This window comes from Dermochelys coriacea, chromosome 2 (assembly GCF_009764565.3).
Source record: "Dermochelys coriacea isolate rDerCor1 chromosome 2, rDerCor1.pri.v4, whole genome shotgun sequence".
Lineage (NCBI taxonomy): Eukaryota > Metazoa > Chordata > Testudines > Dermochelyidae > Dermochelys > Dermochelys coriacea.
Genome location: NC_050069.1, coordinates 250,294,982 through 250,309,902, shown reverse-complemented (window position 1 = coordinate 250,309,902; position 14,921 = coordinate 250,294,982). Strand labels below are relative to the sequence as shown.

Genomic DNA, 14,921 nt, shown 5'->3' with positions numbered 1-14,921 from the left:
CTACCCTTTGAATGAAACTGTTTGGAAAAGGGCAACCTCCCAACCTTGTAATGAGCATTACAACTCACAGAGTGTCATCAGAACAGCAGAATGAATGTTGCAGTTTGCATACTAATGGAAGATATGGAGAAAGTGCCAACTCAGGAAGCTTACTTTATGTACAATGCTATTGTATAATTAAACTGGATTTAATACCAGTCATCAACATTTCTCCTTTTTGGGTGGGAAGAATTAAGGTGCACTGGAATGTACCTGACAGGTATTTCTATAGTTTACCAAATATTCTTTATTAAAGAATCAATCAACTCCCATATCTGAGCCTAGCTCACAGCTGCATAGTATTAGCTCGAACTGTAAACATAAACATTAATTTAGAATCAAACTATATAAAATAGAAATATTTCTAACCATGTATTTCCGTAACACATTTTAGATTGGCCTATCAAATAAAAATTTAAGCCAGAGAGAAAACTTAGACATAAACGATAATCATCTCAAGAGGTTGTTAAAGCAATTTAAGAAAACAGTATACAAGGTTAATTTATTTTAGATTTTACCCAAAAGAGATTAATGAGATTAGACATAAATTAAACAGAAAAGTTAGTTGAACCCTACTTAAAACATGTAAGGTCACAAAAATGTACTTTATGATTGAATCACTACTCTTGTTTTGAACTTAAGTATTAAGAATCAGTTCATGTCTCATATTAATCTTCTACATCTCATACTTCCCATGATATGACATGATTCTTATCAGATACATTTTGCTTATTGTCAGAATTTCCTTTAAAGCACAATGTTAAAGGAGTATTCCTTTCATGGACAAATACTCAATTTCTGTTTTTAAACTTTAAATATTTAGTCCCACCCAAAATAGTTGGGATGTAAGTGTTCAGGGAATACAATGAAAATAAGATTAAAATCCATCAACATAATTAAAGAATGCTATCTGCAGACTTAAATAAGGAAGATTTATTTTGATTTTTTTTTTGTTTTACAAAATGTTGCCTAAAAATGTATTTTCTTTGTAGAAAGATGTAAATAACAATAGCATATTAGCAAAAATTCTTATAACTAATACTGACTACACAGTGGCTTTAAGTAATCATTTTAGTCCTAATGAAATAAATGATATTGTGGGCATGCATGCGCACCCACACACCTACTTGCCTCCATAATAGATATCTTTGGCAGGCTGAATTTACTGTTCACTGGACATGTCAGCATCTAAACTTGCAAACTGCTATTTCAACAAGTTTTTCCAATTTCCACCTTATATTCATGCTGTTCTCAAATTATTCTCTAATCTCTGGCCTTTACATACAATATGTCTGGGCATAATATAATCTATGTGTGTTTATGTATTTATGACCTAAAGAATTTTTATAAAAATCAAATCAAGGAAAAGAACATTCTAAATGCATTATTTTTTAAACTTTCTTTCATGTAAGAAACAAATAAAATATAATGCAAGACAAGGATACATTCAGAATGTATTTAAAGTATATTGACACAACATTCATTCAAAATTGACATGCAACTCCTCAATAGAGAAAATTAGTATTTAAAATTCTCTATTTTTTAGAGCAGTCACTAAAGCAGAGATTCTTAAAGATTTCAGAAATTAACAATAGAGAGACTGTACTTTTCATATCATGGTGTCAATGAACACAGTTTTTAAGAACTTGTATATATAAGTCTTATAATGAGATGGAGCTCAGTTTCTGATACATCTCCTTAAGGCTTTGATTCTCCATTGAGAATACTCCTATGCTTACAGTTAAGCAAGTACTTTGTTGGGTTGGGACAAGAGTGTTCAACATCTTGCAGGACTGAGCCCTAGATGGAAACTGACAGCTTCTAGGGAAAACATCCAACTAAAAACGTACCTTAGAAACCCAACAGGACTAAAATATTGCGTTTTTTACCTATGTCTGAACGAGTAACCAAGTCTTATTCGGCATGTGGGAGATGTCAGCTTTGTTAATGAAGTATTACTTTAAATCAGAATTCTAAAGCCGACTATGCATCATTTAGTTGATTTAGAGCCTAAATTCTCACAGACCAAAATACTCTGTTTATGTCTTGACCATGTCATTTACTTCTTGGTGCTAGGAATTAAATATTCTGGCACTAAATGTATTGCTGACAATAGAACTTTTATCCACTTTTGGCAGAGACATGTTGCAGACATTTGTGCATTTTCAATTAACTTTGTGACCTTAAATGGAAAACTGTATTAGTTTTACCTTTAGGGCTTTCTGAACAGCAGCCTTCTTCAAGCCATCAGGGTTAAAGTTTAATGGATTATTCTTTTAAGTCAGAAGAGAATATATGAAGGGTTAATAAGTTGTGCAACGAAGTGATTACACTAGGTTAATTAATTAATGACATGACAAATAAAAAAAAATTCCCCCCAAAACAATGAAGCAACAATAACCAAGTAGAAGTTACTTCAAAATAGCTCAAGTCTTTTGTTCTTCTCTCCTCTTCTACTACAGGTAGTCTGCTTTTAAAATACATTCATTTTCTTTCTATCCTTTTATATTCTCCTGTATAATTTCTGTTGATATACAAAAAGGCACCCAGGTTTACTAAAAGGATTATATGAGGTGCTGCTTTTCCCAAAAGCCCTTTTATACATTGCTCTTTCCTATTATGGGAAAATATGTTTTTTGAAATACCACAACACAGAAGCGGACACAAACAAAGATAAATCAAATGGAGATGCGAGAGAGAGTGCTTTTATGGGAAAATAAATATATAATTATTCCAGATATTAATAAGGTTCATTGTAAATGTAAGGATTTTCATCTTCTTTTCTTGTTCTTCTTTTTCTTTGGCAATAGACCAATGCAAATACCTTGTATGCTACTGGGAATGCAACATATTTTACTAGTTTGAACTGAGGATGTGCAGATCTCTCAGGACTAGAAATCTGAGTAGATTTAAGGAATGACAATTCAGCCCTCTGACCATTTTCCATTAACTAAACAAGGTTTCTCATTTTACTTCATTAATAGTCATATTATTCTTGAAGTAATGCAAGCAAACTGTAAAACATTAAGGGAAATTTGCATTGCCACCAACTCAGGAGGGGGTAATTTTAAGAATTAAGTAAAGGGTTTTTAAAAAAAGGAAACAAAAACCTTCCAGGGTTTTGTACCATCCTATTGATTTTCAAGCACAATATCCCATTGATTGCAAAGGGGAGTTCTGCTTAAAAAGCTGTGGCATGTGGCAGCCCAGGAATTAGCACTAGCAGCTTTTCAAACATGCCACACTTAAGACAGGAAGCAATGCTACCAGTACTTTGCTAAGAGAAAATCTTTCTAAAATTCAAATACACTGGTGACTAAAATTAAGTGTCAGTTCTTTCTGAAAAGAAGAAAAAACAAATTCTTTAATATTCTTGTTGTGAAGTCATTAGCCATATCCTGGTTTAGGAGAGCATGCACTATAGTATTCCTGGCATTGAGTTTAGATTTCAGTATGAATAGAAATGATCAAGGAAATGACCAGAGATCAATAAATCATAAAAAAAGAAAAAAAGAATTGTGGTACTGTATAAAGATAAAATACTATATTCTTACTTAGTGGGATGATATTAAAGAATAGCCAACTGTTTATGTGTAGATGTACTTCTCTGAAAATACTATACTTCATAGATCCTCAATTTTGACTTTTGGACACATCTGTTGTTTTTAGCAGCTCATGTAACTTGGCTTTCTGTGAAACAGTGAATATTTTCCTCTCCAACACTGTTCTGGGCAACAATGTAACAACTTTCTCATACATAGCTACACTGTAAATTATAAAGAGTGTGCGAGACAGAGAGGACTACTAACTGAGATGCCAACCTTGATCTGAGACTTGTAGGGATGTTTATGAAAAAAATTAGGGAGGAATTTGGGTGCTTGGACATCTCTCTCCCGCTCCCCTCCCTGCAAAACTGGGATCTCTCTCTCCTCCCTTCCTCTCTCCTCAGAGAAATCAGGACCTCTCTCCCTCCTCTTCCGTCTGGCAAAGGAGAGTGAGGGCTTGGACCCAGGCTTATCCCTGTTACGCCCTGACCTCCATCCCAAAACAGGGAGAAGGGAGGACTGCCCCTAGGAAAGCTGCAGTCCTGTGCCACCTAGGGCCCTTAACTACCTTGACCAGTCCTGGGCCTGGACCTCCTTCCCAGGTTGGTCCTTCCTCCTCTTCCATCTTCTCTATTACATTCCCTCTCTTTTCAATCACTTCCTCCTCCACTGAAGACTATGCAATGAGGGTTCATGGTAATCATCAGTGGGGCTTGGGGCATTGGATTCAGCACCCAAGCCACAGGCTGTGTGCTGAGCTCTAATTGACCCTCGTGGACTCTGCTGGCATACTCTAGGTACCTAGAACATGTTAACGTAGTCCAGCAGAATCCACACAGGGCAGTTAAGAGTGCAATATGCAGCCTGCGGCTTGGGTGGTGAATCCACCCATTCCAAATCACTACGACTTGCCTACTATCAGACCCTCGGTGTGCAGTCTCCTTCACCCTAGCTGGAGGTCAACTAATGCCTTGAAGCATGACGACTAATTACTCCTGTATCTCATAAATCCTTCCTGTGGTCTCAAGTGTGGTTCCAGAAACTTCTGAAGCTCTGAGAGCATCCTTTGGTGATCTATGGAAGATATTGACCTTGGCAACAGTTGTATTGAACTCAGTGTGACCGGTACATGACCTGTACAAAATCAAAATCCAAAGGCAGACATATTTGCAACCCAGTACTCTGAGCTTAAAAGGACACTGCATGTCAATACTAATGATGGGCACTTTTGAAAATTTTACCCACTAAGTGATTTATAAGCTGAGTCACATTTTTATAAGTGTCTTTGTCACCTAAAAAGAAAAGGAGTACCCGTGGCACCTTAGAGACGAACAAATTTATTAGAGCATAAGCTTTCGTGAGCTATAGCTCACTTCATCGGATGCATTTGGTGGAAAAAGCAGAGGAGAGATTTATATACACACACAGAGAACATGAAACAATGGGTTTATCATACACACTGTAAGGAGAGTGATCACTTAAGATAAGCCATCACCAGCAGCAGGGGGGGGGAAAGGAGGAAAACCTTTCATGGTGACAAGCAAGGTAGGCTAATTCCAGCAGTTAACAAGAATATCAGAGGAACAGTGGGGGGTGGGGTGGGGAGGGAGAAATACCATGGGGAAATAGTTTTACTTTGTGTAATGACTCATCCATTCCCAGTCTCTATTCAAGCCTAAGTTAATTGTATCCAGTTTGCAAATTAATTCCAATTCAGCAGTCTCTGGTTGGAGTCTGTTTCTGAAGCTTTTTTGTTGAAGGATAGCCACTCTTAGGTCTGTGATCGAGTGACCAGAGAGATTGAAGTGTTCTCCAACTGGTTTTTGAATGTTATAATTCTTGACGTCTGATTTGTGTCCATTCATTCTTTTACGTAGAGACTGTCCAGTTTGGCCAATGTACATGGCAGAGGGGCATTGCTGGCACATGATGGCATATATCACATTGGTAGATGCGCAGGTGAACGAGCCTCTGATAGTGTGGCTGATGTGATTAGGCCCTATGATGGTATCCCCTGAATAGATATGTGGACAGAGTTGGCAACGGGCTTTGTTGCAAGGATAGGTTCCTGGGTTAGTGGTTCTGTTGTGTGGTGTGTGGTTGCTGGTGAGTATTTGCTTCAGATTGGGGGGCTGTCTGTAAGCAAGGACTGGTCTGTCTCCCAAGATCTGAGAGAGCGATGGCTCGTCCTTCAGGATAGCGGAACCTATCCTTGCAACAAAGCCCGTTGCCAACTCTGTCCACATATCTATTCAGGGGATACCATCATAGGGCCTAATCACATCAGCCACACTATCAGAGGCTCCTTCACCTGCGCATCTACCAATGTGATATATGCCATCATGTGCCAGCAATGCCCCTCTGCCATGTACATTGGCCAAACTGGACAGTCTCTACGTAAAAGAATGAATGGACACAAATCAGACGTCAAGAATTATAACATTCAAAAACCAGTTGGAGAACACTTCAATCTCTCTGGTCACTCGATCACAGACCTAAGAGTGGCTATACTTCAACAAAAAAGCTTCAAAAACAGACTCCAACGAGAGACTGCTGAATTGGAATTAATTTGCAAACTGGATACAATTAACTTAGGCTTGAATAGAGACTGGGAATGGATGAGTCATTACACAAAGTAAAACTATTTCCCCATGGTATTTCTCCCTCCCACCCCCCCCCCCACTGTTCCTCTGATATTCTTGTTAACTGCTGGAATTAGCCTACCTTGCTTGTCACCATGAAAGGTTTTCCTCCTTTCCCCCCCCCTGCTGCTGGTGATGGCTTATCTTAAGTGATCACTCTCCTTACAGTGTGTATGATAAACCCATTGTTTCATGTTCTCTGTGTGTGTGTATATAAATCTCTCCTCTGCTTTTTCCACCAAATGCATCCGATGAAGTGAGCTATAGCTCACGAAAGCTTATGCTCTAATAAATTTGTTAGTCTCTAAGGTGCCACGGGTACTCCTTTTCTTTTTGCGAATACAGACCAACACGGCTGCTACTCTGAAATTTGTCACCTAAGGCACTTTTGAAAAGGGATTTAGGCTCGTTAGTCACCTAGCTGCTTTTGTAGATTTTATCCAGTGACTAAAAGGGAGATATACCTGGAAGAGATGTCCTATGTGAAGTTACACACTAAAATCTAAAAAGAAGCAAAAAAATAGAAGCTTTCGACCAAAATTTAACATTAATATTTCCTTTACATCTTGTTTTCAGGTAGTAGAATAATTTTTATTGAAGAAAAATCAATTACCTTGAAATTTTAGTACCAAGAAAATATACTATAGTATATGTTTTTATGCTTAGGCCTTTTTATTTGTAAATTTAGATATTTAATTGTATTATAGATTTTACTAGATGAAGTGTAAATATTTACGTACGGTTCATATGATTTGGTATTTGAACCTTAAACAAAAGGATTTTAATTGAAAGGACCAGGCAAACAGCTGTCCTTTGGTGCATCCCATTGAGTTTGACTTAGATCAAATAAGAGACCACCAGCAATACTTTAATATGCACATCCTCCTAGGCTTATTCAGCTCTCTCTGGCTCAGGAACTCTGAACCTGAATACACACATGGCTTCCAATCTCTAGTTGTTTATAGCAGTGTGTGTATTTAAAGAGTGTGTGTAGTGTAGCTACAGCCGTGTCCATCCCAGAATATTAGAGAGACAAAGTGCGTGAGTAATATCTTTTATTGGACCAACTTCTTTTGATCTTCTTCCACCTTGTCTGTTTAAAGATTTTGTCAAAATACAAGACTATTCAAATTCAAAGGCAGCCATCAGTTTTCAGTGAACCCTACAGCGTTCAATGCAAGCACAAAGTACTTCAGTCTATACTACCACTTATGTCAGTATAAGTTATCTCATTCAGGGGTATGACTAAGCCACCCCTCTGAGAGACATAGGTTACACTAACCTAAGCGCTGGTGTGGACAGCTCTATGTCAATGGGAGAGCTTCTCCTGCTGACATAGCTGCCATCGCTTGTTGAGGGTGGATTAATTAAGTCAATGGGAGAGCCCTCTCCTGTTGATTTACAGTGGCTCCACTAGAGAGTTTACAGTGGCACAGCTACATCGGTGCAGTTGTGCTGCTATAAGCGCTATAGTGTAGCCATAGCCTTAGTAAGTGATGGTCCCTACTAAATGGGGTCATTGCTGGCTAACAAAGACTATTTGAAATAGAGAAAATTAATTGGAATTGGCATAACAAGAAACATAATGGTGTGAAATAGAATTTACAAGGGGCTTTGGAGTTTGGGGAGTACAAAGAGCTACAAAGAACTTTTTATCAAAACCTGAACCAGGTGAGGGGAGATTGCAAGTTCTCATAAATACCGCTATATCTCATTTTAAGACTGTGACAAAGGAGGTTGGTTGTGGATGGTTTATTATACTTTCATTTCTCTGGTACTAAAAGTCAACATTTCATCCACAGTATGCTGATACAGTATGTATTTTATTACTCCATGAATCTAACAATCTAAGTAAAAGCTCTTACTAGTTAATAACCTACACATCTTGGATTTCTTATCATAGAACATAATTTACTTACAGATATGTTATAATAATAAATGACATTTTAAATCTCTAAAATGCAATAAAAAGGTAGCACAAAAACAAACGCACACTGGTTGAAACCATGCAGCAAAACAAATTGCATGCTCTGTCATTCCACTATAGAGTAAGTGGCTTTAGTAGAACTAATCCACACTCTGGCAAGTAAATAAAGTAAACATATATATAACACCAGAGAACTCACAAATAGTGCTCTATAGAGTGAGGTAGTGTTTTCACAAAAGACTAGTCCCGATGCTCTCCTTTCCTTTAAGTATCCACACCCAAAGTTTCCCTCGTAGATACTCTTAGGAAGATGGAAATGGAAGGAGAAAGAGAGTGATGGGATTATGGCAGAATGAATGCACAAGCAGCTTTACTATATAGGAAAGTTAAGGAAAACAGTCAAAAGATTCCAGAGTAACTGCAAGATGTAACATATAAGTAAATGTTTCCCATCATATATTTTTTTCATCAAGTAATCCCACTTCTTTAGCACTGCAAGGCAGGTGTTTTTCAAAGTTATTTGTGTATTTAAACTATATCAGTACATTGTACTTGTACAGTACAGTAACCATGAGAGGATACCTCAGTGATCTTCAAACATTCTCCTGGCTTACCCTGGATATTCCACATTTATGTTTTAACATGACAAGTACGTGAAGAGTGACAAGCCCTCTTCTATGCCATTTCCAGTGTAAGATAGAACACATCTAACATCAGTCTTTGTGGAGTCTGAAAAGTTTAAGATCTTTTTCCTCAAATGCAATGCTTTGTAATTCACAATGGGAAGGCAATACCATTAACAAGCCATTTTTGAATGCAAAAGCGACATTTCTTTATAGAGACAGCTATGGCTAGGGATTGAAAAAAATATTGTTAATGGAAAGCCTTCTGACTAAAACTAAATGCCTCTGACTGGGATTACCTATAAAAACATGTGGGTCTCACACCAATGCCTTAGATCTGAAATGTACTACTGATCAAAGATGGTATAAGTAAACTTTCCTTGTTCTGCATCATTAATAGCTGTCAATGCTGAAGAGATTCAGTTTCCAACTAACGATTACACAAAATTATTCCATTGATAAATATTTGCACATTGAGAAGAGTCGGACGCCTTTCATGTTTTGCCTTGTAAATATTATTTCATATCAGAATTAGGGTGGACACATAGAAGACAATTTGCCACCTTTGGACAATTCCAGAGTAGAAAGACACTCTTGTTCTTTTCCTCTTCCCCATATAAGAAATATTCCTGCTAGAACTTTCAAGATTATTATAGCAGACTAATTTGGCATCTATAACAATCTTTTCAGTCTCTCTTTAATGGAAGTCTTTCCATATCATTAATAATATTTTTCACCCATCTGTGAATTTTTTCAATTTTTGTTGTATCATTTTTGCGATAGGGTATCCAGGACTGAACATAGCACTGTAAAGGAGAGCGTACCATTGATTTATATAATGGCATTTTTAATATTTTCAATTCTATTTTCTATTCCACTCCTTATGATCCTAAAATTTTGTTTGCTTTTTTGGCAACACTGCAGAACAAGCTGAGGTTATCGCTGAACTGTTGGCAGCAACACTCAGGTCTTTTTCCTGAGTGGATAGCAATCCTCAAACTGCAATGCAGAAATGGCAGTCATAAGCTCTGGCCAGGCAGTATATAGACAGTATCAGCCAGGGCCTATTTTCCTCGTTAATGGAGTTAACTAAAGAGAAGGCAATCATGTTTGTACTTGATACAAAAATTCACATTATTCTAGTACTGAGGAATCAGTGTTGCCTATCAGATTATGCCTTGAGGTTTTACTACCATATAAAGATGAATGCTACAAACTCCTACACACTGAGCTAAAAATATTGTCTCAAAGAGCAGGCAAATCTCAAATTTATTCTGAGACAATTTTTTTTAAAGACTCAAATTCTAACCTATCAAATTCTATCTGATCTTTTTGAGGGAAATAAGATTAAATTGGATGAAGTTATTGGATGTTTATAGGAAGCAGGAATATAAAGAAGTCAGAGTCAGAGTTCAGGCAGATTCCCCAACAAGTGCCTGGCTGGGGAAGCTGAACTAGTATGGAGAAGCAGAGCTTTAAGGAAAGGGGAAATAAAGAAGTAACAGATTTTGTTGTGTTTTACAATATTTTCTATACATTCACGCACTTAAAACTTGACTTTAATTTGAGTAAAATCCAGTAGTTGAATAATAATCCACAATAGACAGTAGGGTGCTATTTCTCAAAGACAAAAGTAGATGGTAGACAAATACTTTCCTAAGTGCTGGAGTACTATATAATAAAATTAAACTATATAGACAGATTCCAGAGACTTCCTGTTGAGTAGCAGGGGTAAATTCTATGTGGATTTATGCCCCATTCATTTCTAATGAAGTAACAAGGTAGCCTCAGGATGCAAATCTACACATGAAGTTTCCCTTTATAGTTTATACTAACTATCAACACAATTTCCAACCAATTGTTACTTTATAAAAAAAAAATACAACCTATGCTAGAGTATATATGAAATGACTTGTGAAATAATGATGTTTGAGGAAGACAGGAATGGGGACGACTTGTTCAGCATGTTTACAGTTATACTTTCCATCTTTCCATTTAAACCATATTTTAAGTGACACTAATTAAAAAAAGTATTACTTGTATAAATTTTCACACCTTTATCATAGTTTCTTTTCTTGGTTTGAAAACCTTATGGGGTTAATGTTTTAGCCAACATCATAGTTACCAGCTCAACTGCAGGGAAAACCCAATGGTATCCTTCACACCCCAACTTAAGATATTGTTCATTCTGTTCCTGTTATCATTTGTAAGTATGAAAACCACTTCAGTAATCTGTGGCCAACTACAAAATAACCAGCCCTTCCTACTCTTGGGCACCTTTATATGGGCAAGTATAATTGAAACTAGTGCTCACAAATTTATTCTTCACTATGGAACAGCTCCTAAGCCCAAACACATATAAGTCGGCTTTAAATCAAGGTAATGGGAGCTGCCCACTTCACTTTTATAGGCTGGTCTGTACTATTTTTTTTAGAAAAATATTACATAATAAAATATTATGCCAAATCCATCAAAGGAGCATTCTTTTAAAAATTACCTTGATTAAACAGCAGACTTTATGAAGTACAGTTAACTACATTGTACTAATTTCTGAGAGACATGGACAATTACATTGTACTCATGAAAACATGAGCAAGAGTGGAAAACATGGCAAGTGGGTTAGTGAAGCAGTGCGGCATACTATTAAGCAAGAAGTGCTAGAAGGAAGTAACAGCCATCCAAGGCATGGGCTACTACAATATGACTTACTGGTAGATTTCTTGCTGAATCCAAATACAGAATAAGCAATGCAGAAGAAAGCCCATCATTGGCTTGGTTTTTATCAGCTTTAATGCTTGACAGCACCTAAAATTAAAGAATATATACTAAGCATGTTTCTATACATGCAAATAGTAATACAATGTTAGATCAATCCCTGATTATTTTTTTTCTTATGCACAAATACATCAAAACACTTGCTTATAAATAATAAGAATATTCATAATTAGCAAATCAAATAAAAATGTATATAGTGATAAAAGTTGTAATAAACAATATAGCTAATTTATAAAACAAATTACATCAAGTGTAAGATTAAATACGAGTTCCATCTTCTTGAAGGTCTTCAGATGATTTTATAGTATTGCACACATTACTTATGAACTTCAAGCACTGCTTTTCCCATACATTTTCTCTGGTGTCTAATATAGCTCCTAATTAAATGCAATTAAATAAAACAAATAGCCAGCAATTTTTGCTAAATGTATCCTATTTATTAATACTCTATATAAGCAATACACTGATAGTGAAACTGTCTCCACCGACAGGAGTTAGGAACTCATTTGTTTCTTACTTCCACATCAGAAGATGCACAAGTTCCCGCTGTTACCTTGGGACGTAATTTTACATTTTGGCAGGTAGTTCTTTTAGTATGTTGTTGAACACTCAAAAGCTAAATTGAATGGATTTCATGTAGTTATACCAAACTAATTTCCTAGCATTGGCCTGAGTGAAATGTATTGGCAGTATTCCCATGATCGTGCCTCTTTTACAGTAAACACAAGACACTTCGTATTAAGGATCCTGAAAAACAGAATTTTTGTGGATTCCCAACTCATGGGGCATGGGGCATCTGTCATGTGACAATGGAGATAAATTTATAGCTTCATTAGTAAAGACTTTAGCCTTGAGTCTAAACCACCTATTGTTCATTGTTAAGTAATCATTCGGTACAAATGCCACATTAACTACTTGTTTGCAATGTTGTAGCCATGTTGGTTCCAGGATATTAGAGAGAAAAGGTGGGTGAGGTAATATCTTTTTAGACCAACTTCTATTGGTGAAAGAGACAAGCTTTTGAGCCTCGCAGAAGATGAGCTCTGTGTAGCTCAAAAGCTTGTCTCTTTCACCAACAGAACTTGGTCCAATAAAAGATATTATCTCACCCACCTTGTCACATTAACTACTTAACTGTCTGTTATCAACCTAGTCCATTAACCTCCTAAATAGAAGAGCAATTCCTCCCTTAACAGAGGAAAGTTGATATGTGTTGATCCAGACAAAATACTATCTTCAAAGAATGCTATTTTTAGATAAATAAACCTGTCTTCTCTAAAGATTTTCTATAGATCCCGAATTCTTTTCTTAACTTTTTTGGGATAAATTCTAAGCCTAAAATGATCCCGATTCTAAACCTGATTTGAGATCAACTAATCAGCTCTCACTGTCAGTTTCAAGCATAAACACTAAGGACATTAGCAGAGAATTCTCAGTAGAGAGCACTACCTTTTATTTTTTCCTCCTTTTGGAGGTCCACCAGAATTTGGTAAGTAGAAGGGTATAGTTTATTAAGATTAATTTTGTTTAGCATTTGGTTGACAATTTGGTATTGTTTTAGCTTTTGTTCCTTATGTAGTTTTATAATTATCATGGTTTTCTGGGGATTAACATTTGGCACTGCACATAATGGCTGTATGAAGGTTGGTTATTGTATTTTAAACCTTTTTGTATTCAATGTGCCTTGCTGCCATGGCAATAGGCTCTACAGATAATATAAAAACACATTTAGACACCCATTTCCCATTGAAAGTTAGTGAAACTGAGGCACCTTTGAATATTTTACCCTGGATTAAATTAATAAACAAACATGGAAGTAAAAAGATGGCAGGAATGGTGAAAGCCAGTCAGTCATAAGAAAGCTTGTCTACAGAGCAAAAGGTAGATAACAGCTAACAGCTCTGCCAACAGGCTGGTCTTCCATAAACAAAAAAGATTTGAACATGATGTTGAAGATTCAAGTTAATGAGCATGATGGTCATCTTTACTTTGCAGTCAGCAGAGACCAAGACAAGTTGTTTACTAGCTAATCATGATTTAACCACAAGGTTGTGGTGAGAATCAATTAATTCAATTCTTTGCAACCATGCTAATAAATGATAACATACTGTAGTAAAATGATCCCAACAAAACTCAGCTTAATCTACAGCAGTCTTGCATCTCTACAACTCCAGTCCACACTGCCTCCTGATAAGAGACTGTCAGTTTTAAGATTTTTTTACGCTGTTTGGAGCTAGAAATAATGTATTTCCCCAGTGATTTTCTCCTTCTCTAGATGAAGATGTACCATTTCCCCCCTTTCTTTCTGATGTAGTAATAACAGATCTTTTTATTTTTCTCTGTGCACCAGCATCAATGCCAAATTTGGCAGGAGTTTGTGAATAGCTTTCAATAATATTGATTGTAATTCATTCTAGAAAGTAGTCTTTGCTCAAACTTTTTTTAAAATTTAATTTAATTTAATTTATTTTTAGCATGTCACAAAGTTCTGGCTCTTTTCTGGTGTTGAATGGTAGATTAAAAAAAGTTACATACAAGTCAATCTTCATCATTTTTTAAGTATTTTAGTAATATCAGTTTATTCGCCTGAACAGAGTGTTAGTGTTTCTTTAATAATTACATAGGTAAAAATAGAAAAACAAATAAAAAGTGACTTGTTAACTCTAAGTGTATATGAAAATTTATTAAAGTTTTCCAGTGCAACCACAGATGGTTACATGAAACAGTGCAGGATATACAACACATCTGGAGACTTTGCCTTCAAGCTAGTCTCATTATTAACCAAGCTATGCCCATATGCTACATAAATTTAGGAACTGAACACCAACAAACATATTTACTGTATCTGTTACGAATTTGCATTGTGTCTAATATATCAGGTTACTGAGCACTCAAAATCCATAAATGTCTTTACATACTATATGCAGGGATATTGGTGCAATCTTTATAACTGTTTTTAAAGATATGCTCTTTAAAAAAAGATGAATGTTCAGCCTTTAAGGATTATTAGGATCTCTGTAGCTGTTACTATGGGTAGCTCTTTTAAAACTGAATTCCATCAGTGAGAAGTTTCTAACTAGCAATGTATATTTAAAAATGATCTCATATTTCCACAAAGCTTCAAAATATTTTTAATTCACAAAAAATAGTATAATTACTATGTAAAAATAAATCCATAAAGAAGTAAATTAGTTGCCTGGTGCTACAAGACCACTAAATCTCACAAAGCCATAGTTTTCCTTTAACCATTGTCCCATGATCTTTAGTAATTCTGTTACAATGTCACAGATGCAGCTTGGGTCACAGACAAATCTGACTGGTCTGAAAGGTTCTAAAGCTGTATCTGCAGGAGTAACACTACACGTTTCCC

General features: G+C 36.1%; 1 protein-coding gene across 7 annotated transcripts in view; it reads right to left on the bottom strand.

The window, feature by feature from the left end:
* Window positions 1–14,921, bottom strand: part of ESYT2 (extended synaptotagmin 2) — a 151,545-nt gene that overhangs the window by 22,813 nt on the left and 113,811 nt on the right. For 3 of the 7 annotated variants that reach the window (XM_038388307.2, XM_038388308.2, XM_043509639.1), the window contains one exon: window positions 11,486–11,581. In XM_038388307.2, coding sequence (XP_038244235.1) covers window positions 11,486–11,581 — 96 coding nt within the window. Of the gene's footprint in view, window positions 1–2,249; window positions 2,313–8,352; window positions 8,455–11,485; window positions 11,582–14,921 lie in introns of all 7 variants that reach the window. The other 4 variants (XM_038388302.2, XM_038388303.2, XM_038388305.2 and 1 more) reach the window with 2 other exon arrangements.